This window comes from Peromyscus maniculatus, chromosome 2 (assembly GCF_049852395.1).
Source record: "Peromyscus maniculatus bairdii isolate BWxNUB_F1_BW_parent chromosome 2, HU_Pman_BW_mat_3.1, whole genome shotgun sequence".
Classification (NCBI taxonomy): Eukaryota; Metazoa; Chordata; class Mammalia; order Rodentia; family Cricetidae; genus Peromyscus; species Peromyscus maniculatus.
In genome coordinates, this window is record NC_134853.1 from 144409100 (window position 1) to 144435069 (window position 25970).

A 25970-nucleotide genomic window follows, 5' to 3' on the forward strand; every position below is an offset into this window, starting at 1 on the left:
CATGGAAATAAAAAGTAGAGGACAGGGGTCCGCTGAGTTCAGTCCCCGAAGCTCACGTGATGGAGGGAGAAAGTATTCCCACAATGCCAAATACATATAACCAGTAAGCGTGTAGAACAAGCTCAACCTCAGACATAAAGAATTAAGCGCCGGGTGGTGGTAGTACACACCTTTAGTCCCAGCACTCGGGAGGCAGAGCCAGGCAGGCGGATCTCTGTGAGTTTGAGGCCAGCCTGGGCTACCAAGTGAGTTCCAGGAAAGGCACAAAGCTACACAGAGAAACCCTGTCTCGAAAAACCAAAAAAAAAAAAAAAAAAAAAGATTTATGACTTGCCAGGTGGTGGCACACACCTTTAGTCCCAGTAACTGGGAGGCAGAGGCAGGTGAATCTGTTCAAGGACAGCCAGGGCTACACAGAGAAACCCTGTCTCAAAAACCAAAACCAAAAAAAAAAAGCGGGGGGGGGGGGGGGGGGTTAGGGGTTGGGGATTTAGCTCAGTGGTAGAGCGCTTGCCTAGCAAGCACAAGGCCCTGGGTTCGGTCCTCAGCTCCAGAAAATAAAAAATAAAAAAAATAAAAAAAATAAAAACATTAAAAAAATAAAAAAACAGAAAAGAAAAAGAGTTATGACTTTAAAAGTAATAGTATCAGGGCTGGAGGGATGGCTCAGCAGTTAAGAGCACTGACTGCTCTTCCAGAGGACTAGGGTTCAGTTCCCAGCACCCACATGGCGACTCACAGTTGTCTGTAACTCCAGTTCCAGGAAACATGGCACCCTCACATGGACATACATCCAGGCAAAGAACTTATGCACATAAAATAAAAATAAATTTTTTTTCGAGACAGGGTTTCTCTGTGAAACAGTCCTGGCTCTCCTGGAACTCACTCCGTAGCCCAGGTTGGCCTCAAACTCACAGAGATCCGCCTGGCTCTGCCTCCTGAGTGCTGGGATTAAAGGCGTGCGCCGCCGCCGCCGCCGCCGCCGCCGCCGCCGCCGCCACCACCAAGCAAAAATAAATTTTTTAAAAAAATAATAATACCCCTTCTATTACTCATGAAATAGGTCATTTGTAGGAGTAAGGAGACAGTCCAGCTGCAGATACAGAAGTATGGTTCCCCTCCCCCCCATGGCTGGCTAATGGGGACTGTCAGTTGTCTTAGCCTTCCTGGGAACAGCTTGCCACTGTGTGTCAAACACTTTGAAAACAAAAAAAACCGTTCACCCTGCCAGGCAGGATGGCTCACAGCTATAAGCTAAACACTTGGGGGCCTGAGAAAGGATCACCACAAGTTTGAAGCCAGCTTGGACTATATAGTGAACTCTTAGTCACCATGGGCTAGACACAGTGGTTTTCAACCTGTGGGTCACAACCCCTTTGGGGATTGAATGACCCTTTCACGGTGGTGGCTTAAGACCACAGGAAAACACAGATTTGACATTATAATTCATAATAAAAAATTACAGTTATAAGGTAGCAACAAAAATATTTTTTTTTACTTTTTTTTTTTGGTGCAATGGTGTTTTTGTCTCCATGTATGTCTGTGTGAGGGTGTCAGCTCTTGGAGTTACAGACAGTTCTGAGCTGCCATGTGAGTGCTGGGAATTGAACCCAGGTCCTCTGGAAGAGCAGTCAGTGCTCTTAAGCGCTGAGCCATCTCCCCAGCCCTCAATGAAAATTATTTTATGGTTGGGTCACCACAACGTAATCATTAAAAAGTCACAGCATTAAGAAGATTGAGAACCATTGAGCTATGGTGAGACTCTTTTAAAAAAAATTTAATGAAAATAATAAAAAATAAAGTTCTTTACCCCATTTGACCCCACAGTTCTGAAGTCTTGCCTCTTGGCATTCACCTGAGAGAGAACAGAGTGCCAAGACCAGTCCCTAGGAGCCTTGAGGTCTTCTGGGTCTGTCCACCTTTCTGAGCCCTGACTCGGAAAGGAATAGTTATTTCTTTGTCTCTTTCCTTCTGTGCTGGCCAGAACCTACATTTGCTTTGTCTAGGACTTTGGGCTCCTTTGTCCTTCTCTCCCAGCCCCCTCGCTCCCCACCAGGTGGCTGCTGGCAGTGTGGCTGACCTCCATGGCAGTGTGGCTGACCTCCATGGCAGTGTGGCTGACCTCCATGGCAGTGTGGCCGACCTCCATGGCAGTGGTCCTTCCCTCTGCTAATTCCCTCCTCTTCCAGCTGCAGACATTTACAGCTGGTCTGCCTTGGGGTTTAAACTTTAAAGAAAAGAAAAAAGAGCTAAAATATACGGGCATATGTATAAAGAGGAAAAGGAAGGAAGTGGATGTCCATAGAGTAGGAGGTAAACCGTATCTCACACGGTGCCACAGGAGAAGATTGTCAGGGTGCTTTTATCATGTACAAATCTATTCTATTTTTTGCTGTGATGAAGATGGAACCCAAGGCCTTGAACACTCCAGGCAAGTGCTCTGTTTTGTTTTATTTTGAGACAGTGTTTCTGTGTAGTCCTGGCTGTCCTGGAACTCTATATAAACCAGGCTAGCCTTGAGCTCACAGATACCTGTCTGCCTCTGCCTTCTAAGTGCTGGGATTAAAGACATGCACCAAGCCTAGCCTTTTTTTTTTTTTTTAAACAGCTTTAATGAGATATTATTAAATCTTTCACAAACTATACAATTCTACCTAAAATAGGGAGAAAGGAAACTGCAAAATGGCATCAGAGTGTGGTCCATATTTTTACAGTGATTTATATGACTTTGTGACAGTGACAGCTGAGGAGACACAGAAGCCTGTCCGGAGAGCAGGCATCTAGGTGGTGAGGTTAGCGTCCTTAGTTTTCGTGTTGGCCTGTTTTTCAGTGTTGGTGCAGAGAATGCCAATTCCTTCTGTATGGAAAAAAAAATTCTAAGAGAAGTTTAGCATTCTCCCTCAGCCTGTGGGGAATGGATGGCCACGGCCCCTAGTTCTCACACGGCTTCCTTCCCCACTCCCTGCCCCGCATCGGACTCTCAGCAGCATAGACTCTTGGGAACTTGTTGCTGATGGCCTCTGCAGGTTTACTTTCATGAGACCCTCTCCTAGGAATGTTTATACTGCTTTCTCAGCCCACCCCTATGAACTTCTTCCTGAGCTTTAGCCTGCACTGGTCACTCTGTGACCCCTGCCTTCCCCTTCCACCAGGGCTCTGTCTCCCCAAGGAGGTTTGACTTGGAGAACAAGAACTTAGTGTTTCTGTTATCTGCGTCATGAGGTTAATGTCTTGCAGAACCTAGTGCCCCGTATTTGCCTTGTATTGAAGCCTTAAAGGGGATGGGTTATCAGGAAAGCTACAACCCCATTGGTTGGATGGGATATCAGGAAAGCTACAACCCCATTGGTTGGATGGGATATCAGGAAAGCTACAACCCCATTGGTTGGATGGGATATCAGGAAAGCTACAACCCCATTGGTTGGATGGGTTATCAGGAAAGCTACAACCCCATTGGTTGGATGGGATATCAGGAAAGCTACAACCCCGTTGGTTGGATGGGTTATCAGGAAAGCTACAACCCCGTTGATTGGCAGGGACAGTAACCCTCCCTCATTTCTCACTATCCCCAATTTATTCCTTCCTTCCTTCCTTCCTTCCTTCCTTCCTTCCTTCCTTCCTTCCTTCCTTCCTTCCTTCCTTCCTTCCTTTTTTCTGTTCTTTTTTTTTTTTTTTTTTTTAAAGATAGTATCTTGGAGTTAGAGAGATGGTTCAGCAGTTGAGAGCACTGGCTGCTCTTCCAGAGGACCTGGGTTCAATTTTCAACGCCCATATGGCAGCTCACAACTGTCTTGTTAGTTCCAGGCATCCAGTGCCCTCTGCTGGCCTCCACAGGCACCAGACTCGTATGTGCTGCCACAGACATCCGTGCAGGCAAAACACCCACACAAACTCTAAGTTAGTATTCATTATGTTGGGCAGTGGTGGTGCACACCTTTAATTTCAGCACTTGGGAGGCAGAAGTGGCAGATCTCTGAGTTCGAGGCCAGGCTGGTCTACAGGGTGAGTTCCAGGACAGCCAGAGCTACACAGAGAAACCCTGTTTTTTTAAAAAAAGTTAGTATTCATTTAAAAAAAAAGTTTATCTTGCATCTAATACTTTCAAGTGATCATAATGGATAGTTCATTATAAATTAAAAGTAAAGCCGGGCAGTGGTGGCACACGCCTTTAATCCCAGCGCTCGGGAGGCAGAGGCAGGCAGATCTCTGTGAGTTTGAGGCCAGCCTGGTCTACAAAGTGAGTTCCAGGAAAGGCGCAAAGCTACACAGAGAAACCCTGTATACACAGAAGCTACACAGAAAAAAACCAAAAATAAATAAATAAATAAATAATAAAAAATAAAAGTAAAAGAAATTCAAGGTCATTCTTGACTACATATCAAACTTTAGGCCAGTACTCCTCAAACTTTGTGGGCAAGAAGTACTAAGCATCATGTATAAGGGGCCATTTCTCAGGGTCCCCCAGCCCATCATTCCTTGGAGATAACCTGGGTGGGGGGGTACCACAGGTCTTTGAGCTGTGAGCATTGGAGATGGGGGGCACTCTGAGAAGAGCTGCTCAGGGGCTTGGTTGCCTCGGTTGTCTTCATAGAGGTTTGTCTTCGGCACCCACACAGTCCTGTCCTCCTCTTGGGATCCCTCTGAGCCCTTCCAGCAGATGTGTCCACCCTTACTCCTCCATGGTGTTTGGCTGCTGCCGTCAAGGACATCTGCCATTGGTGTGGAATGACTCTCAAGTAAAGGAGCTGCGGTTCTTTTGTCCTCAGGAACCTTGGGTGCTCCTCCTGGCGGGGAGAAGGCGGCGGCGGCGGCTGTGTGATGTATCTTCGGGTTAGACTGCCTGGCTGGGTTCATGTAAGGGAAGTTGTTGGTTTACTCAACAGAAGGATCTTTTCTGTCTTGTCTAGAACTGAGAATGAAGCGGAGAGCATCAGACAGGGGAGCCGGGGAAACGTCGGCCAAGGCCAAGGCTCTAGGGAGTGGCATTGCTGGAAATAATGCCAAGAGAGCAGGGCCGTTCGTCCTGGGTAAGTGGCTGACCCCGGGGGAGTGGGCGTGGCCAGGGCGCAAGGGTTCTCATTGGCTCTATGAACAGCAGAGTCATGTGCCCAGCAAGGACCCTGATCTGTCAGGGGAAAACCCAGGGCTGAGGTCACTCCATAGCAAAGGTGGTCAGTTTCTGTCACCATGCCAGCTTTAGATCAAGAGCCAGGCTCTTACCTCCCACTCCCGAGATAAGAATTCCAGAGTCTCAACAAGCTCACAAAAGCACATAGCTACATTAGAACCCTTGACTCACCATCTAAGGCACTATTTGACTTTCTTGAATGACATGATTGATTTCAGTGTTTTTTAATAGAATTTCCATGAACTTCTTGCATTTATTTAGTTTTGGGGAGGGATGTTTTGAGACAGGATCTGTCTCTATGAGACCAAGCTGGTCTTGGACTTACAGAGCTCTGCCTGCCTCTGCCTCTACCTCCCACGTGCTGGAATTAAAGGCCAGTGCCACAATGCCTGGCCCTGAACTTCTTATAGAATACTGTGGAAATCCTTTGGAATTGAATGTTTTCATCAGGCTGAGGAACAGCAGGGCATCCTGCGTGGTATCTGAGGTCTAGCCAGTCAAGGTTGTTGCTGGCTAGGGCTGCAGGTAGTGTGGGCTCTGGCACCAGGGGCTTGGTGGCACTTTGCTTTAGGACAGCCTTTGGGACCTACAGGCCCAGCCCAGTTCCAACTTCAGATACCCAGCAAACAGCTCCTAACGGCGCCTGCTACCAGCAAATGGTCCTGTGCTGTTTGTAGGGTGTAGAGGTAAACAGTGCTGGAGATGGATCACTTCTGCTCTCACAGAATTTAACATGTTTTTTTGGGAAAAAAGACTTCAGCTGAGTACTCGAAGGAGATGAACAAGGTAGGGCATATGTGAAGAAGACCTGTGGATAGGGACGCCAGGAAAGGCCTTATTGTCCAGCCCCGGCTGGCCTCAAGCTGACCGTCCTCCTGCAGGAGCTTCCTGAGTGCTAGGGTTATAGGCGTGTACCACACTAGACACTGGAAAGCCTTTGGGAGGAATGTGTCAGCAAAAGCCAGGTAGATATCAGGCAGGTACACACAGGTCCTCTCCGCTTTGTAAGATGGAGAACTCTCCACCAAAAGACTTGGGGGTGGGGGGCACAGTAGGTATAAAGAGAACATCTGGTGAGAAGGCCTGTGGTGATGTTCTGGAAAGTAAGCTCATGGCTTTATGTGCCGTAGGTCCCCGTTTGGGCAACTCACCGGTACCGAGCATCGTGCAGTGTCTGGCGAGGAAAGATGGCACGGACGACTTCTATCAGTTGAAGGTAAGCAAGCCCAGGCCGGGACCCTCAGAACCGGCCGCCCCAGCCGCTGTCTCCTCTTTGCCTTCACCCCTGCCTCTCCCGGGAGCAGAAGTAGCCCCATCTCTTCCCAACAAGCCATCCGGTTCACAGTCTCACTCGGCTCCTGATTAAAGAGCGCTGTGTGAATTACAGGCTGTCAGGGACGCAGCTGCCAGCCGTGCATGCCTGCGTGCGGTCGCGGTCAGGCACAGGCATCACACGGCAGACGTGAACCTGCTTCCCCTGTCCAGCCGTTCTGGGGGAGGAAAGCATTTGCTCTTTTTCTTTTCGTGCTTCCCGAAAGATCCTCACCCTGGAGGAGAGAGGAGAGCAAGGAGTAGAGAGCCAGGAGGAAAGGCAGGGCAAGATGCTGCTGCACACCGAGTACTCGCTGCTGTCCCTGCTGCACACTCAGGACGGGGTGGTCCATCACCACGGCCTCTTCCAGGTGAGTGGCTCCGCGCTCTGCGCTCCTTGCCTTGCCTGGCGTTGTTAGAGCCACATCTGCTCTGTGTGACGCCCAGTAGTATTCCTTCCCTGCTGGCTGCCAGGGGGGGTTTGGAAATCTGGCTAGGGCCATGCTGGCTGCTCCAGTACTCCCAGTGTGATTTCAGCCTACCAGGATTTATCACAAATGACAACTTAGAGCGGCCAGGCTTGCTTGGAGGAGCTGCTTTTCTGAGGGAAAAAAAGGAAGTTATTTAATGTCTCCATGCCATTTCCAGCTGTGTTGTCTAGATTGGCAGGCTGGACTGGAAGACAGAGCAAGAGTCGGGGTCACCTGTGGTCAGCTCCCACAGTGTGACTATACCACAGTCCTTTTGCCTGCCCAGGCATCTCAGGTCTCTGAGCCCCAGACCCATGTTCTAAAGAACGGGGAGAATCATGGCTACACCTGCCTAAGGCTGGTGGTCCTGGCCACTGTGACACCTGTTCATCATCACCATTGTTCCCTGTCTGCTCCCTGACAAAAAACAAGTGGAACATGCTGATGAGGGTGAGCTGTAGCTTCCCAGCCCGGGGATAACAGGAAAATCCCCACCCACGTCCACACCTGTCAAGCTCTTATCCTTAGACTTGCCGTTAGAGGTAACTCCAGAAATTGGAGCATTTTCCTTAAACAGAAATGAAGTCCATTTTTGTATCTTGATTCTGATATCTTTGTATGCAATTTTGGTATCTTCGTATGCTTGGCCTTTGTTTGTATGACAGAACAGAGGTGACCAAAAGTATCTTGAGCGGTTATCTGTGTGTTGAACACTGGACCCAGACCCTGCAGCAAGCAAAGCCCAGCTCTGACCCTGCTTTTAGGAGAAATTGCTATTGGGTCTATTCCCCAGAGGGCTTTGGCTATCTGCTGGCAGTGAGCAGGCCTCCTCTGGCCTGCAGGACCCCAGCAGACACGTTGCACTGTCTTGGTCACACTTGGGGTCCCTTGCAGTAAGGAGATGGAGGGGGACCGGCTGTGGTCCCTGTGTCGGCAGCTGACCCTGGATGCAGCAGGCTTTGTTTGCTTGGCTGACTTATCCTTGGCCTCGGGAGGGAGGGAGGCAGGGATTGCCAGTTCCCCTTTATGAGTGAGGAACTGGACTCCTGAGATGCAGCTATGAGGCCAGCACTGTATCCCTTGCCCCTGGAGCCATGAAGAGAGCTTCATGCCATATCTGAGACAGTCAGGGTTCTGTGAAGGAACAGAACCTAAGGGGAATTTATTGACTGGCTCCCAGGCTGTGGATCCAGGTAATCCAACAAAGGCTGCCTGAGGATAGGAAAGCAGAGAGTCTGGTAGTTCAGTCCACAAGGCTGGGTACTTGAGAAGTCCCAGCCTGGTGCTGAAGGCCTGGAGAGAGGGCTGGGCTTCAGTCTGGAAGCCCCAAGTTAGTTCTAATTCTGGTGACGGAGTGCTGTAGTAGTGGGGTAAATAGACTTGCCAGGGAGTGAGGGTAAGCGGGCAAAAGCAGGGTCCCCCTCTTTTTCCAGTTTTTTGAGACAAGGTCTCATCACGTCTTACCGACCTAGAGCTGGAAATGCAGACTAGACTGGCCTTGAACTCATAGAGATCTGCTTGCTTCTGCCTCCTGCGTGCTGGGATTAAAGGCTTGTGCACTGTGCCTGGCCCTCAGTTTCCTTCTTCCTTGTCCTTTTACATGGGCCATCACCAGAGAATGCAGCACACATATTTAAGGTTGATCTTCCTTCTTCAAATAATCAGATTAAGAAGATCCCTCACAAGTGCATCACTTGGCAGTTAGTTGATTACAGATGCAGTCACGTGTGCAGTTGACAGCCAGAATCAGCCGTCACACACGGAAGGAATACTGTGTAATCCCAGAAGCCTTCCAGGAGTGACCACTCGTAAACTTCTGCAGTCTTATGCCTGGAGTGGTGGCACATGACTTTAATCCCAGCAGACGGATCTCTGTGAGTTTGAGGCCAGCCTGGTCTACATATGAAGTACCAGGCCAGTCACTACTACATAGTGAGACCCTGTCTCAAAAAACTAAACAGAAACATCTGCAGTCTTGGAGGTAGATGAGAGTGACATTGGTGACAGCTGGAATCTGGGAGTATGAGGGGCCAGTGTCACTGCCGCACACTGGGCTGAGAGAGCCACTCGACTTGAAATGCCCAGTGCTGACCCTAGCCCTTGCCCTGTGATGAAGCCTTCATCTGAGAGGTCGAATTTGAGCGTGCTGGGCATGTCGCTCGACCTACAGGAAGCTGAACACTACCTTCAGGCTGTATGGGTCTCAGTCTTCTGCTCACTGGCTCCTGCCGGTTTGTTTCAGAGGTTTGAAGAGCCACCTGGGTGTGCCTCACCCAGGGCAGCAGAATTCAGCCACTTCCCTCTGGACCTCAAAAGGAGGGCTTTAACACACCCACCCTCCCACCCCCTGTCTCTCCTCACCTCCCAGGACCGCACCTGTGAAGCGGTCGAGGACACAGAGTCCGGCCGGATGGTGAAGAAGATGAAGAAACGCATCTGCCTCGTCCTGGACTGCCTCTGTGCACATGACTTCAGCGACAAGACCGCCGACCTCATCAACCTACAGCACTATGTCATCAAGGAGAAGAGGCTCAGTGAACGGGAGACTGTGGTCATTTTCTATGATGTGGTGCGCGTGGTGGAAGCCCTGCACCAGGTGAGGCCCAGGACCCCACGTGCCACAGTAACAGCGTCCTTCTCAGCTTCGGCTTAGCAGAAAGCTGCTTGGTTCTGACCTTCCCGGGTGTGCTTTGCAGCCGGAGTGCCCAGAGGGAAGGCTCTGTGCTGCCCTGGGTGAGGCAGCCCAGCAGAGTCCATGCAGTCACCCCCAGTCAGTCAAGAAGCTAAATGAGAGCCTCCCAGCTCAGGGGTAACTAACTATAAGAGACGGTTAGTTACACAGGCCAGCTGAGCTTTGGAAAGACTGGTGTCAGGTACCCCGAGGTGGAGGACAGAAAGGCGTGAGCCTCCTCCTGGGCCCTGTGGGCCACGCCTGGAGTACTCAGTTGCAGAAGGGAAGCACTGGCCCTTTGCCCCCACCTCCAGGCTGCAGCTTGTTTTCTCCGTGGGATGGTTGATGGAGGAGGAGGAGGAGGAGGAGCAGGCTTTTCCCATAAGCTGCTGCTCTGGGGTGAGAAGTAGCGAGGAGACTGCTAGGCCACTTCTTACCCACTTGAGATGCATGCTTGATGAGGCCTAAGAGACAGATCCTAGGGCGTTCTTGCCTTCCCAGACCCTGTTGACCCTCCATCTTTCAAAGTGGACCCCATCCCACTTGTCACTTTGTGGTGCAAACCATCCACCCATTTCATTGCTTTTCAGAAGAACATCGTGCACAGGGACCTGAAGCTTGGGAACATGGTGCTCAATAAAAGGTGAGTGTCCCTTCCTCCGAGAAGCCCTCAGGCTGGGCTCCATGCTGCAGCTCCCACTTCTCTGCAGTGTCCGCGGGAGTCTGACTCAGCACAGCCCAGCATCCAGGCAGCCCAGGACTAGCAATCCTGTCTTGCTGAAACCAGGGGTTCAGAGTCACGGAAAGGAAGAGGCACTGGCACTCCCAGTGTGGGCAGAGCTGCCCGGGTCTTGGAGGGATGTGGGAGGTGCAGCAGATTGCTCTCTTGGGCACTGGCCCCTTCAGCCATGATTAGGGCAGTGGTGTAAGGTTTCAGGACCCACGGGAGGAAGGACTACCAGGCTGCCACAGTCCTAGAAAGGCAGCCCTGGGAAGAGGGACCGCCTCACTTGCTTCCCTGGGCCTCTCCCCTCCCTTTCCCTTCTGGGTCGGGCAGCAGCACATACTCATAGCACAAGTGTCATGGTGGTGATTTGTTCCATGATGTGGTCAGTCCAGGAGGGGCCCCGCTGTCCTTGTATAGGAGCCAAAGCTCCCATGGTCACGAGGAAAGAAACTGTAGGGAGGTGGGCCGCACAGGAGGGGCAGCTGCAGCCTCATGTGCCATCGGGTGGTACCGGACAAGGGCGAAACTACCCTCCTCTCCACCAGCCCTGGTGTTGGGACTGCAGGCTTGTTTCTGGGGTGCTGACCAGAAAACAAGGTTCATGTCACATACATACCAAGGACAGCATGGGAGCTGGCTGATTAGGAAAGATGAGCAAAGGTTTGCCAGCTTGAGAACATGAAGGGATGAGAACCTCAGTGTCACACTCTGCAGAGGGGAGGGGAGGAAACAGGAAATTCCAGGGCTTCTTTGACCCCATCTGGCTAAGTGAGGAGTTAGGGAAGATGAAGGGGCAGGATGTGGGGGTCGGACCTGGCTCAGAGCCCGCCCTGCGCTGCCTCTTATTTGGAGACTGCTTCTTCACTTCACTTGCTAAGTGAATTCATCCATGTGTCCCGTTACCAACGCTGAGCTTGTTTCTCGTCTGCAGAAGTGGAGTGATCCCATCTTCCTGCAAAAAGCAGCTCAATACAAATAGATGTAAAATTGCCAGGTGGGGGTCGGCACTTCTAAACACACCCCCAGTGTCGAGTCTAAGAGAATCTGAGCGAGACAGAAGAGACTCCCACTCCTCAGATGAGGCTGAGGGGCCTGCAGTTCCCGCAGGCTTGGCTGGGACTCAGGAGAGGAAGGCAGGCGTTGGAGGGCGCTAGCCACCTTGGCCTAAAGTTGTGGAGACTCTTAAGATGGCTTAGCATATCAGTGTGAGGGCTTACACCGGTTCCTAGCACTCAGAAGCCAAAGGCAGGGGCATCTTAAGTTTGAGGTCAACCTGAGCTATATAAGCAAGAAAGACCCTGTCTTTAAGAAACAATAACAAGGCCGGGCGGTGGTGGCGCACGCCTTTAATCCCAGCACTCGGGAGGCAGAGCCAGGTGAATCTCTGTGAGTTCGAGGCCAGCCTGGGCTACCAAGTGAGTTCCAGGAGAGGCGCAAAGCTACACAGAGAAACCCTGTCTCGAAAAACCAGAAAAAAAAAAAAAAAAGAAAAAAAAAGAAACAATAACAAAGAGGAAAACTTGGGTCCTGTTTGTTCTAGGCCCTTGGTGGGACCCTGAGGAACCCATGTCCCAACCAGCTGGACTAGAGAGCCTGGGCTCTTGGTAACAGCTGCTTGTTGGCTTGCTGGCTCTCTAAATGAGCATCCTGAGGGTTGTCATGGAAACATGCAGTGGGGCTCCTGCCTGGTAACCGCACCAGTGTGCCGTGGCCTCTTTTTTCCACTGGTGGTTTTGCCTCTCTCTCCCTTCTCCCAGCCCCACCCCCCTGCTGTGTGGTCTGAAGGAGCACCTCTGGAGTGCACCTCTGGGCACAGCTGTAGCCGGTCTCAAGTAACTTTTGGGTGCAGAGCACTGTACCTCTTAGGACAGACGGAGTCCATCTACCTTTCACTCGAGTACCCAGACTCAGGAAAGGTAAAAGGAGATATAGCGTGGAAAGCCCCTCATATTCCCAGTTCCTCCTTGCCATGCCAGCCCTTTCCCACCCCTCCTGCCCAGCCTCTTGTGCTAGCCAGTGGAATGCAAACGGGCTGAGAGCCCCCAGGGAAGGGAATGGGAAAAAGCAAGGGCTGAAATCTGAAGTCCTTGGGGTTATGTGAGGCTGACTGTGGGTTCTTTCTTCCTCCTTCCTCTTGGGTAGGCAAGTTGCATACCAGTTCCTAGAAAAGCAGAACACTGTGGTAGCCCAGAGGCCATAGCTGAAGTGTGACTCACCCAGAGCAGCCCCTGCTGACGCACATCACCCCGCCACCCCTGCCACCCCTCGATGCCCTTACCCTCCTGTCAGAACCAGCTGAGGGGTCTGGGACTCCTGGGGAGCTGTATGCCACCCTGCCAATGTGGGTGGTTGTGGCGAGGCAGGCAAGCATTGCCAAGCCTTAGGAGGTCTCTGGGCTGACCATGGCGTTTCCTGTGGGAGAGACTCCAGGTACCTCAGTGGTGGAACAGCCTCCACAGGCAGGAAGTTGGCCGTCCTGCTGCAGGACCTAGAGGGGCAGCACCAGTGCATGTGCTCCAGGGCCGGTTGTCACCCCTGTCGGTGACAGTGGCTTTCCTAGGCTGTCCTGGGCATGCCAGCTGGCAGAGAATGAGAGGCTGTTGGCAGCTTCTTCTGGCAAGCCTGGAGCTCTGTGCCCACTGTAGACTGTCTCCTTACCCAGTCAGGTCCAGCCTGATCCTGAGGGTCAGGCTTTGCTGTTTTCCCCCTCATAGAAAAGGACATTTGAGTTTAGCAGGAGCTTCACACGGCAAGGCATGGCAGAGACGGGATCGGGCCCACTGCCCCTGCTTGACTACCCTCCCAGCACCCCACGCCTGAGACCACAGGATGCATCTGTGGCCGCAGTGGCCGGCACAGAACCCGGTGCTGTTGTGTGAAACCTTACAGTCAGTCCTGTGTCAGGAGGCTCACAGCTGGGGCATTCCGCATCCCAGCATGCAGATGAGCCTCGCTGGGACCCTTCGTCTGTCCGCATTCTTAGGCTCTATCCTGCAGGGCATCCTGGGCTGGAGCTGGAGCCCACATGTCCCCTGGGAATGTGGAGACAGACTGGCCTTTGTTTGTGCCGAGCCCTTTGCCAGCAGAATTCCCTGAGGTAGCTGAAGGGTTCTCAGAGCCTCTTGGATGCAGCTCCTGGGGAAGTCCACTCACAGCCACATGCCCTGCTCTTGAGCCCACCCTCCCGCTGCCCTGGAGGCTCTTCTAGAAAGACGTGCACAAGGCCCCTTCTTGAGCATCTCGCCACTGTTCCCCAGCTGCCCTGCTCGGCCAGTAAGCACAAGCCAGTGCAGTTAGGGAAGAGACACCCCTCCTCACTGGTGCTCCCCTTGGTCCTCTTGACAAAGGCCACCCTCCCTTTCATCCCCAGCTGTAGTGGGGGGACCACACCATGAGCTTCCTCGAAAGGTTCCAAGCCCAGAGCCTCCTGCTTGACGGTTCTCAGAGAAGAGCCTATTTTCCTAGGACACGGCAGTCTGAAACTCAAGACAAGAGATGAGTTAGCCTGGATGGAACAGAAGGAAAAGTCCTTTGGGGGCCAGGCTCTTCCGGGGGCTCTGAGGCCTGACAGAGCTGGGCTTCGACCTACCTCCCAGCTCTCCGAAGCTGTGTGACATTGGGCGGGTCCCTTTACTTCTAGACTTTAGTTGTACCTTCTGATGAGGAATTGAAAAGTCGGAGGCAGAGCCAGGCGGATCTCTGTGAGTTCGAGGCCAGCCTGGTCTCCAAAGCAAGTTCCAGGAAAGGCGCAAAGGTACACAGAGAAACCCTGTCTCGAAAAACCAAAAAGAAAAGAAAAGTCTCCCTCACAGGCCGCTGTGGGAATAAATGAAAACAGTCCACCTGAGTCCTGACAAAAGGCTAGAAGTGCTAGGCCCTAAAGCCAGCTCTGGATTTCCTGTGTGCCACCCTCCATCATTTCCTCTGTAACAGCAGAGTGATATCTGCTTGTCTCGGCTCCCTCCTTACGCCAAGGGCTCTCCCTTACCCACTGTATGGGAGCCACATTCCTCCCAAAGGCCCTGCTGCTCTAAGTGAGGAGTGTCAGGAAGCTACAGGCAGTCACGGTGCTAGGGTTCATAATTTTGGGGAATAGGGCTGGTGTGTACAAGCCCTGGCTTTGACCCCTAGCACTTGAGGAAACGAAACAGCCACAAAGGTTGTTGGAAACAGACAATACATTGTCTCATGGTGACTCTAAAATGTGCCCCCTAAGCCTGTGTGCATGCGGCGTGGCTACAGCCCCCAGTGACCTGCTACACTTCAGGGCAGTGCCTCCTTCACAAGACAGTGTGGGTTCTGCATGCTGAGCCTCCTCCAGCCTGTGCAGCTGCACCCCAGAACTCGTGAAGAAAGGCTGCCTGCTCACAGCTGTTAGCAAAGGGAACCCCACCGTGGCAGAGCTTCCCTGGCAGCATCACCGGCTCACAGTGCCTTTCCTTTCTGGAACTCCCTCTCTTTGAGGCCTGGAACCAGTGGAGACCCAGACCTGCATTGCTGACCATCTGCTTAGCTATTGGGCTCATGGCTAGCCACCTCATATCAGCAGCAGTGTGCATACCCTACCACGAAGCAGGAAAAGCTCTCCACCCTTCCAGTGCTGAGTCTCCCGGAGGGCTTGGCCACAGTGCGGTTTTAGAAAGATAGAGTGGTTGAGATTGGTTAATTGTACCATTGCTCTGGGCTGGCGCCCTCCGTTCCCGTTCTGTTGGCCCTGAGGATTGTGAGGACTGGGAAGACCTGAGATGACACACTCACCTAATTGGACGCCAGAGCTCTTTGGAGAGACCAGCTTCCCCGGGGAAGATAGTTCAGTTGGTTAAGTGCTTGCCAGGCAAGTATGGAGGATTTGAGTTCAGATCCCTAGCTTAAAAAGCTGGAATGGTGGCGTGAGCCTCTAACCCCATCCCTGTTGAAGAATAAACAAGAGGATCCCTGCGACTTGCTGACCAGGTAGCCCTGCCAAATTGGTGAGCTCTGGGTTCAGTAAGACCTTGTCTCAAAAAATTATGTAAAGGGGGCTGGAGAGATGGTTCACTATCTCTAACTCCTGCCCCAGGGGATCCACTGCCCTCTTCTGGCCTCCACGGGCACCAGCACTTATGTAGTTGGGGTACAAGCACACACGGAGGCTGGCTGAGTGGTGGTGGCGCACACCTTTAATCCCACCATCGGGAGGTAGAGCACGTGGATCTCTGAGTTCAAGGCCAGCTGGTCTACAGAGTGAGATCCAGGACAGCCAGGGCTCCACAGAGAAACCCTGTCTTGGAGTGGAAGGGGGAGGTGGGATGGGGTGGGGCAAACAAATACATGCAGGCAAAACACCCATACACCTAGTGTATTGAGCAATAGAGAAAGACGCCAGATGCGGACATTTGGCCTTCATAACATGGACACACACAGAGCTGTCAGCCGGAGGGTATGACATAGGATCAGCTTCCATACTCCACCAGAACATGTGGAAAGTTCCCATGGGACCAGAGTCCCCACGTGAGGCCCAGGCCTGGTATACTGTGGTATACTGGACTTCCTGCCAAGAGGATGCCTCAGACTGTCCTCTCTGCAGTGGCCACAGCACAGTGAGAGGTTAAGTAAGGGTCGTGTCTGCTGGTCTTTTTCCTGCGTGTGCAAATGGGGGAGTCATATTGACGTTGAGGGTTGCCCCCAATCTTGAATATGGTGAAAATCTCTGGGAACTGTTCCAGCTGTAAGCTGTACCCCTGAGATTCAGCCAGAGCAGAGGTTCAGGGGAGGTAGCTGCTGTCGTCTTGGAGAGAAGCCTGGATGCTTTTGTGTAGACTAAAGAGCCTGCCCCAGCAGGGTACCTGGCTCTGGGGCCTCTGTGTTCACTCTCTCCCTCCCATTCTTAGGACCCATCGGATAACTATCACCAACTTTTGCCTTGGGAAACATCTTGTGAGTGAGGGGGACCTGCTGAAGGACCAGAGGGGGAGCCCTGCCTACATCAGTCCTGATGTGCTCAGTGGTATGTGTGGTCCCCGCATTGTGGCAGTACACTCCTTGAACAGATGGTAGCCTGAGGGCAGGCCCTGGACTAGGTCCTGGGCTTTCCTGACCCACCCTGTCCAGATCTCCACTCTAATGGAGGAATGAGCCACGTGCCCACATGAGGTTAGAGCTACGTACGAGAGAGAGAGAGAGAGAGAGAGAGAGAGAGAGAGAGAGAGAGAGAGAGAGAGAGAGAGAGAGATGGGCATTCCAAAAGAGCATGTAAGGGCACTAAGATCTTCCCCGGGTTGTGGCATTTAAACTGCAGTGTTAAGAACTACAAGTCCAGTTGCGTGAGCATGGTACCACACATCCGGCCTCCCAGCACTCAGGAGGCAGAGGTAGGAGGATATTGAGTTCTGGGCTAGCCTGGGTCACATAACAAGACCCTATCTCAACACTCCTACCCCCAGATAAAGCCACATTGCTCTCCTGAGGACAATTTCACAAAACCCCTTTTTACAGATAAGGACACTGAGGCTAGGGTGACCTTTTTGTTTTATACCTTCAAAAATTAGTAATAGGTTTCACTGTGACGTTTTCTTTTTTTGGGGGGGAGGGTTTGAGACAGGGTTTCTCTGTGTTGTTTTGGTGCCTGTCCTGGAACTCACTCTGTAGACCAGGCTGGCCTCAACTCTCAGAGATCCACCTGGTTCTGCTTCCCAAGTGCTGGGATTAAAGGCGTTCGCCACCACCGCACATGACATTTTCATTTTTATGCATATATATCAGTATGCTCTGTTCTTGTTTTCCTGTTTGCCTTCTCATCCCTCTCCCGTGGTCCTCTGGTCCCCTTGCTCCCTCCAGATGGTCCCTCTGGCTTTTGTGGTCCATATGTCCCATTACAGCCTCCTTCCCCGCTCCCCCCCCCCCCCCCCCCCCCCCCCCCCGTGGTGGGGACATGCAGACCACACCACTGACGGGGAAGCCAGTGAGAGGTTGATGGAGTAAATGTGCAGGTCCAGGCTGGGAGCAGGCAGGAGCGCAGTAACTGACATCTGTGTCCGGGAGCTCGTCATCTAGTGGAGAGCTGAGAAGCAACAGAGACTGGGGGTGGGGGCAGCGGTGGGGGTGGGGGGTGAGGGCGAAGGATGGGGGATGGGGCTGCTAGCTGTGTCTACAGACGTACTGGCACTGGCCACCTGCGCTGAGCTGCTTTCCTGGCTGTGGGAGTGGTAGCTAGCTCCCAGAGTCTCCTGGGCTGATGAAGATGATACAGAGTCCGGCAGAGCAGGGCAAGGTGGGTGGGCTGCACATACCCAGGCGTCATCCTGGGAGCAGGGGACTGGCCAGCGAGCGAGCAGGAGCTCTGGCCTGCACTTGCTTGCCCTGAGGGGAAGAACGGAAAAAGGATCTGAAGCAAAGGTGGGATTTGGAGTGAGTAGCTGCTCAGGTACGTCATTCCAACTGAGTGTTCGTGTGCTTTGTCCCCAGGCCGGCCATACCGGGGCAAGCCTAGTGACATGTGGGCCCTGGGTGTGGTTCTCTTCACCATGCTCTACGGCCAGTTCCCCTTCTACGACAGCATCCCACAGGAGCTCTTCCGCAAGATCAAGGCTGCTGAGTACACCATCCCCGAGTGAGTCCTGCCTCCTGGGAGGGTGGGGAAGGGACAGCAGTACTGCTGGGGTCCTGGGGCCCTGTGTCAAAGACCAGCCCCCGTCACCCGGCTGAGGCTTCTTCCTCTTCCTCCCTGTCCAGGGATGGGAGGGTCTCTGAGAACACAGTGTGTCTTATCCGGAAACTGCTGGTCCTTGACCCCCAGCAACGCCTGGCTGCTGCTGATGTCCTGGAGGCCCTCAGTGCCATCATCGCATCTTGGTAAGTGGGTCTGCACAAGGTCTGGGGCTCAGATGCTCTGCCGCCCTGCATGGCCGAGCAGCCCTTTTCTCTGCTCGACCACCAGCTTCAGGTTCTCCTGAAGGCAGGGCTATGAGGGTGTAGGCAGAGTGCAGGATGGGCATCGCCTGCCTGCATGACATGCCGACTGTGAGGTGGCCATTGCCTTGCTGAATTCCACCGCAGCCCTTGCAGCGGGGGATGTCCACTCTTTGTGGACCAGAAGATAGAGGCCCAGAGCAGTCAGCCATGTTAGGCAGGTACTGACTGGGTCCTAAGCTGGACTGACTATAGACAAGTCAGGAGCAGTAGGGACCTGTCTAATCTGGCATGTCCCCTTTCCCTGCAGGCAGTCACTGTCCTCTCTGAGTGGGCCTTTGCAAGTGGTTCCAGACATTGATGACCAAATAAGCAACTCTGACAGCTCCCAGGAGGTGAGTGTGGAGAGGGAGGCCGGGTTCTGGCCTGCCTGTGTCCTGTCCACCTGAGGTCCCCAGCCTGTGTCCTGTCCACCTGAGGCCCCCAGCCTGTGTCCTGTCCACCTGAGGTCCCCATCCTGTGTCCTGTCCACCTGAGGTCCCCAGCCTGTGTCCTGTCCACCTGAGGTCCCCAGCCTGTGTCCTGTCCACCTGAGGTCCCCAGCCTGTGTCCTGTCCACCTGAAGTCCCCAGCCTGTGTCCTGTCCACCCAAGGTTTCCAGCCTGAGAAGAGACAGCTAGCTGACATGGAATCAGCTACTGGAGAAAGTGCTGGGTGACGGGTGGGGACAGAGACAAGAGTGCTAGGCAGCAGCTGTGGGTGGTCTCAGGGGGCCCCCGGGAGGGAAGTTGGACCTGAGCTGTTACAGTGACCTTCCCTGGGAGCTCCCTCGCAAGCAGTGGGCAGATAGGACCAGGAGGGGCCATGCCTGGAAGCCCTGTCCAGCTCCCTTCAGTCCACCCTAAGGCCTGTGGTCATATTTTTATCCCATTGACAAAGGAAGAATCTGAGGATCAGAGAAGTAAACCCACGTGTCCACAGTCACACAGCTTGACAGCAGGAGAGCTGTGCCTTGGTTCCAGAACCCTGCCTGCCGCCAGTCAGGACTTGCCTCCACAGTCTCGCACTGCCTGCCTGCCCAGGAGGGAGCTCAGCTTGAGGGCTGGAGAGTGGCTCTGCTCTTCTTAACCCTCAGGGTTCAGAGACCACCTACACCCCACCCTCATACACCTGCACACCCCCACCATGGGTGAGGGTGCTAATGCCACCCAGGAGGTAGAGATCAAGTCAGGAGACAGCTAGAGCCTCCTGCGGCCACTCGCATCAGCCAGCGAGGCGAGGGAGGCCCCCTGTGTCAGGTCTTCACCTTCACGCGGTCTCTCGGTCCCCAGGCAAAAGTGACAGAGGAGTGTTCCCAGTATGAGTTTGAGAACTACATGCGACAGCAGCTGCTGCTTGCTGAAGAGAAGAGCTCCATCCACGAGGCCCGGACGTGGGTGCCCAAGCGGCAGTTCGGCAGCATGCCGCCAGTACGACGGCTGGGCCACGACGCACAGCCCATGACCTCCCTGGACACAGCCATCCTGGCACAGCGCTATCTGCGGAAGTAGTGCCCCCGCCTAGGGCACCGCCCAGCTAGGGCACCGCCCGGCACACCTCTCCTCGGCCCACCTGAAGCCCAGCCATCAGGCCTGGGCCTGGGCCCAGCAGTGCTGGACTGAGTCCCGGGCTGCAGTGGGGACAGACAGGGCAGGGATAGGGACAGCCCAGGTCAAAGCCAGGGTCAACAGAGGTACCACAAAGCTACCTTTTGGGATGACTGCGTGATTGTTTGTTTTTTTGTTTTTAAATCTGAGAATTCTAGATACCTGATCTGCTTTTAATCATGACATTTTAATCTACCTCTCTGTCTCTAACCACGCTGTCTCTGCACCGAGTGCTGGGAGGAAAGAAGGGAGCCTATGCTGGCCACCCAGGCTCTGGAACAGCCACAGCCTGGCCAGGCCACTGCTCCCCACAGTCCATATAAGCTGACCATGCCGCTCGCTACTGGCCCCCAGTAAGCACCCCTTCCCACTGTCCATGTCCCCCGCTGCCCCCTCCCCCGGGGCCTGCCCTCGGTCTGAGCTTTGAAACGCTTTCAACCTCATCATCCGCCCAATTCAAATATATTTATTTTTTTACTGAACCCAAATTCTCTCCCATCTCTAGGTTCAGCCCATGGCTACTCTGCCCCCCAGCCCGGCTGGATAACGGGGCCCACATGTGTATGCAGGCTCCCTTCTCACCCCCAGGCACCTAGGGATTCTCTTGCCGGTTCTTCTCTGCTCTCAACCCACCCTGTTTCTAGACTTGGCTCTTTCTCTGTCTCAGTCGCTTCTCTGAGGTGCTGCACATGCGCATTAACCCTGCCTCCTCCATCCTTCACGTGGTACCCAGGTAACATGGACAGAGTGTGAAGGGACCTGCAGCCAACTTTGGAGGATGCTCTGGGCCTGCTGGGGACAGGCCACTTGTGCTCAGAGACCCTCCTACCCTGCCTCAGAAGTGTATCTCTCCCAGCAGACCCTGGGCAGATGCCTACCTGGGGGTAGAAGACTTGGAGGGAAACCTGTAGGGATCGGGGACCTACCTACCTGACGTGAGAACAGCCCTGCTATCCTTTTTGAGCCGGAATTTTGAAGTGGATGCCCGTCTTGCCAGAAATGCTGTTCTCTCCAGACTGCCCCTCCCTGCACTGGACTTGGCGCACCCAGTACCAAGCAAAGCCCCAACTCTGGAGGCCTACACCCTGTGTACCCTCAGAGAGGACCATGTCCCCCTTCTGGCAGTCCTAGACCCTTCCTGCCTCTTGCTCTCCAGTGGGGGAGACCATGTTTCCTAGAGTGTGAGCTGCCCCTCACCCCCTGAAAAACTGACTCACTGTGAGTGACCTTGGGCAAGTTCCCAAACCTCCTTGTGCCTCAGTTTCCCCATCTGGAAAAAATGGGGCCACCTCTTGCCAGCAGTAGCAGGGCTGCCCATGCCCCTCCCTCCCCATATCCCCACCCCGCCCTGGGCGCCTGTGCCTCTGTTTCTCTGGGTCTGCAGGAGCCCACCTGAGCCCAGCACTTACTCCCCTCGAGTTCAGCCACCCAGCCGCTGAGAGTCAGGGCATGGTGCTGCTGCGTTGGGGGAGGGCTCTTTTCTATATTTATTTGATAATGAAAAGTCTCCTGAGGGAGCAGGAACGCAGTCAGCCTGGGCTCCGAGCCCATGACTGCCCTCCAGTGAGGCTCTCAGGCCTGGCTAGGGCCCTCCTGGGCGGAGCCTCTGCCCAGTGTCTCAGGCCTGCATCCACAGCCCTCCTTGTAAAAGCAATACCTTCAGGTCTGCAGAGCCCATCAGACGCCTGGTTCCTTCCGAGGTCAAGCCTCAGTCTGATGGTATTCTGGCAATGCAGAGGAGAAGAGTTTTGGCCTGCCCTCACTGGTGTCACACACTGAGAAGTCCTATTGTAAAGAAAAAAACAAAAAACAACAAAAAAAACCACAATGGAAAAAGTCACAAAAAAGTTTGTATAAAGACGTATTTTTGTACTACATGGGGACTCTTCCTGCATGTCAGCAATAAAACTTCCTGATCTGGAGCCACTGTGGCTGCAGCAATGCCTCCTCTGTTCTTGTCCTCCATCTAGCTCGCCTTCTCTAGCCCAGCAAAGCAGGGCCTGTGTCTCTGGGGCCTCAGGGGCGCCATCCCCTCTGGCCAGCAGGCAATCAAGCCCTGCTGCTGCAAGCTAGCCGGAGTGTCCTGCCTCCTGCCAGTGCCCAGTGGGAGCTGCCAGCTTGGTTTGGCCCAGCTTCTGCCCACTATAGGCAGAAGAGTAGCAGGGCCTTGTCAGCTAGAAAGCCATGAGCCCTCTCTTTACAAAGTCCTGTGTCACAGGGAGCTGGGGTAAGGAGCTAGCCAGGGCTGGCCCTTCCTGTACTGCCCTCACCCCCTTGGGAAGTCCCGGGGTGCCTGCCTGCCTTCCTTCCTTCCTTCCGCTCGTTGCCTAAGTTTAGACTGTAGAATGTACTTCCCAGCAAAGCCAAGAAACAGTGAGTGCTTCTTGGTGAAGGGAGAGGTAGGCTAGACCATCCCTAGCTGGGCAAGGAAGAAAAAAGGCATCCTAGCCAATGAAGCCTTTCCCAGACGGGCCTGAGTCCCGTGACTGCTCTGCCTGGCCCCTTCCCCGAAGCCCACACATTCTACCCTACGTGGTCCCCTGCTCTGTCTGCCCAGGTGCATTACCATGAGATGCCCTTTTTCTCAGCCTACAGCTGCCAGCTGCTGCCCTGGACCTGGTCTCCATGCACAACCTCTTGCTTTGGGTACAAATGTCTCTGCACTGTCTAGGTCTCCCAACTCAGCCCTCAAAATTGCCCTGAACACCCAATGGTGCCCAGAACTGCTTCGTTTGTTTTTGCTTTTAGCAGTTAGAAAAAGCAGCCCTATTTCTTCAGATACTATGTTTTCTTTTTTAAATATATTTTATCTCTTAAGCGTATGGCTGTTTTGCCTGCATGTGTCTCTCTGTACCACTTACATGCCTGGTGCCCACAAAGGCCAGAAGAGGATATCAGATCCCTGGAATGGGAGTTACAGGTGACAGTGAGTGAGCCTTCATGTGGGTGCTCAGAATTGAACCCGGGTCCTCTGGAAGAACAGTCAGCGCTCTTAACCTCTGAGCCATCTCTCCCTTCTCTGGTTTACTGATCTGTTGGGACTGTTTATCCTTTACTAATTTTCAGGTTTTGTTTTGTTTTTGTTTTTCCAACTCTCTATAATAAGCAAGCTGAAGTTTCTTCATCTAAGAGCCCAGAGCACCTGACCCCAGCTTTCTGTCCATCTGTCTGTCTTTTCTTCCTTCCCTTGCTACCCCAGTTAGGTCTGTCCTTAGAGCTGTGCTGGATGAGGCACGTGTCTGTCTCTCACACTCTGCCCTGTAATCAGACCACTTTTCAACTCCACTGTGAGTGGCAACACTCTGGTCCCCAGCTCCCTCTTTCCTCCCCGTGACAGTCAGGTGCCACAGGGACTAGAGGGAACCATCTAAAACTTAGGTATAGCCAGGTGCGGCGGCATCGGCCTATAATCCAAGATCTCTGGTCGCTGCGATTTTAAAGCCAGCCTGGTCTATATGGTGAGTTCAGGCCAGTAAAATAGTGAAGCCTGGGGGTGTAGCTTGCCTAGCATACATGAAGTCCTGGGTTCAATCCTCAGAACTACATAAATTGGTCCCATCCCTGTAATGCCAGCATTGGAAGTGGAGTCAAGAGATCAAAAGTTCAAGGTCATCCCCAGAGGCCTGAAACTGTCTCAAAAGCATAAAGTTTAACTGCTTTTGATTAAAATACACTATATTGACATGTATAAGATGTCAAAGAAGGGGCCAGAGAGATGGCACAGCAGTTAGAAGCTCTTGATGCTCTTGCAGAGAACCTGAGTTCAGTTCCCAGCATCCACATCAGGTAGCTCATGGCTGCTTGTTACTCCAGCTCCAGAGGATGCAATCCTGTCTTTTGGCCTTTGCAAGCATTGCACACACATTTCAAACATAGACACATATACATAAATTTGTTTTTCAAAAAATAAACCAAAGCCGAGCAGTGGTGGTACATGCCTTTAGTCCCAGCACTTGGGAGGTGGAGGCAGAGGCAGGTGGATCTCTGTGAGTTCCAGAATAGCCTGGTCTACAGAGTCAATTCCAGGACAGCCAGGGCTGTTACACAGAGAAACCCTGTCTCAAAAAACAAAAATAAATAAATAAACATAAACGAGAAAACAGAACTGAAGAGATGACTTAGCTGTTAAGTGCGCTTGTTCTTAGGACTCAGGTTTGATTCCCAGCACCCACCTGGTGACTCACAATTGTCTAAACGCCAGTTCCAGAGGGATGAGACCCCTCTTCTTCTGAACTCTTTGGGCACCAGGCAGGCTCATGGTGCACAGACGTGCAGGCAAAACACAAAATAAACTAATGAGGCTCAGATGTAGGGCCTGCCATAGTGACTGTTAGTTAGGTTTCTATTGCTCTAATAAAGACCATGACCAAGCCAGGCGGTGGCGGCGCATGCATGTCTTTAATCCCAGAACTCGGGAGGCAGAGGCAGGCGGATCTCTGCAAGTTCGAGGCCAGTCTGGGCTACAGAGTGAGTTCCAGGAAAGGCACCAAAGCTACACAGAGAAGCCCTGTCTCGAAAAACAAACAAACAAAGACCACGACCAAAAGCAACTTTCGGGGAAAGGGTTTATGTCGTCTTTCATCTGTAATCCATCCTTAAGGGAAGTCAAGGCGGGAACCTAGAGGCAGAAAGGGAAGCAAAGCCATGGAAGAATGCTGCTTTCTGACTCGCTCAGATTGCTTTCTTATACTCCCCAAGGGCTACCTGCTCAGGAGTGGCACCGCCCACAGTGGGCGGGGCCCCTCCACATCAATCAAGAAAAGGCCCCCCTGGCTTGCCTGCAGGTCAGTCTGATGGAGGCATTTCTCAGGTGAGGTTTCTGCTTCTCAAAGGACTCTAGCTTATGTCAACAAAAAACTAGCCAGAGCAATTGCCCCCTGTCAACCTCACACACAAATACAGCACAAACCATGACCTTCCTTTTCTTGTTTACCTCCAGGAACTCAAGTCAACCTTTTAAAAGATTATTTATTTATTGTGTATACAGTATTCTGCTTGCAGGCCAGAAGAGGGCACCAGATATCATTATAAATGCTTTTGAGCCACCATGTGGTTGCTGGGAATTGAACTCAGGACCTCTGGAAGAACAGCCAGTGCTCTTAACCTCTGAGCCATCACTAGAGACCTCAAGTTAATTTTGTTGTTGTTGTTTTTCAAGACAGGGTTTCTTTGTGTAGCTTTGGAGCCTGTCCTGAACTTGCTCTGTAGACCAGGCTGGCCTTGAACTCACAGTTTTTTTGTTTGTTTGTTGTTTGTTTCTTTGATTGGGTTGTTTTTTTGGTTTTTGTTTTGTTTTGTTTTGCAAGCCTGGTCTACAGAGCGAGCTCCAGAACAGTCAGGGCTACACAGAGAAACCTGGAAAAAAACCAAAACCAAAAAAAAAAAAGGAAAGAAAAAACAAATCCAGTACTGCTTGAGAGACTCCAAGAAGTTCAGCTGCCAGCACCACGTACAGCCTTGGGCTCCTCTGAACCACACACAGTTCAGGTGTGCTGACGCTGAGGAACCTTTCCTTCCCAGAAGATCCAGCCGAAAGGATTGCCAGTTTCTTCCTAATCACAGCTCTTTTCTCAGCTCAGACGAGCAGCACCAATTGTCTCAGGACAACAAAGGTTTCCCTTCAGTGGTTCAGTTGTTAATCACGGCTGACCAGAAACCACTCAGCACATGAACAGCCAAGAAGAGGGACTGGCCTCTCAAACCTCCTCAGAAACATCACAGTCTGCTCTTAACTGCTGAGCTACCTCTCTCCTCGAAACAAAATCACAGATTTTTTGTTATTGTTTTTTTTTTTTCGAGACAGGCTTTGACTGTGTAGCTCTGGCTGTCCTGGAACTCTCGCTTTAGATGAGGCTGGCCTCAGATTCACAGAGATCCTCCAGCCTCTGCCTCCCGAGTGCTGGGGTCAAAGGCGTGCGCCACCACTGCCCAGCTCTAATAGGGGGGTTTTTACAGTTGACATTTCCCGCTTCTCAGATAACTCCAGCTTCTGAGGCATCAACAGAAAACTAACTAGCACAGTGAACTTGGGTGGGTGAGGCAGGAGGGTTGCCACAAATTCAAGGTTAGTGTGATCTACATATTGAACCCAGTGCCAGTCTGGGCTGCATAGTGAGACACTGTCTCAAGA

At 52.6% G+C, this 25970-nt stretch overlaps 1 protein-coding gene across 1 annotated transcript in view; it reads left to right on the plus strand.

Annotated features, from left to right (window-relative positions):
- The window catches only part of Stk40 (serine/threonine kinase 40), a 41793-nt gene extending 20016 nt beyond the window's left edge, over positions 1-21777 (plus strand). Inside the window, exons 2-11 of the mRNA XM_006980065.4 lie at positions 4908-5027; positions 6259-6344; positions 6667-6810; positions 9278-9505; positions 10171-10223; positions 16178-16293; positions 17751-17895; positions 18018-18137; positions 18505-18589; positions 19526-21777. Of these exons, the coding sequence (XP_006980127.1) occupies positions 4916-5027; positions 6259-6344; positions 6667-6810; positions 9278-9505; positions 10171-10223; positions 16178-16293; positions 17751-17895; positions 18018-18137; positions 18505-18589; positions 19526-19744 (1308 nt within the window). The 5' untranslated portion in view covers positions 4908-4915 and the 3' untranslated portion in view covers positions 19745-21777. The remainder of the gene's footprint in view (positions 1-4907; positions 5028-6258; positions 6345-6666; positions 6811-9277; positions 9506-10170; positions 10224-16177; positions 16294-17750; positions 17896-18017; positions 18138-18504; positions 18590-19525) is intronic.
- The last annotated feature ends 4193 nt before the right edge of the window (positions 21778-25970 follow it).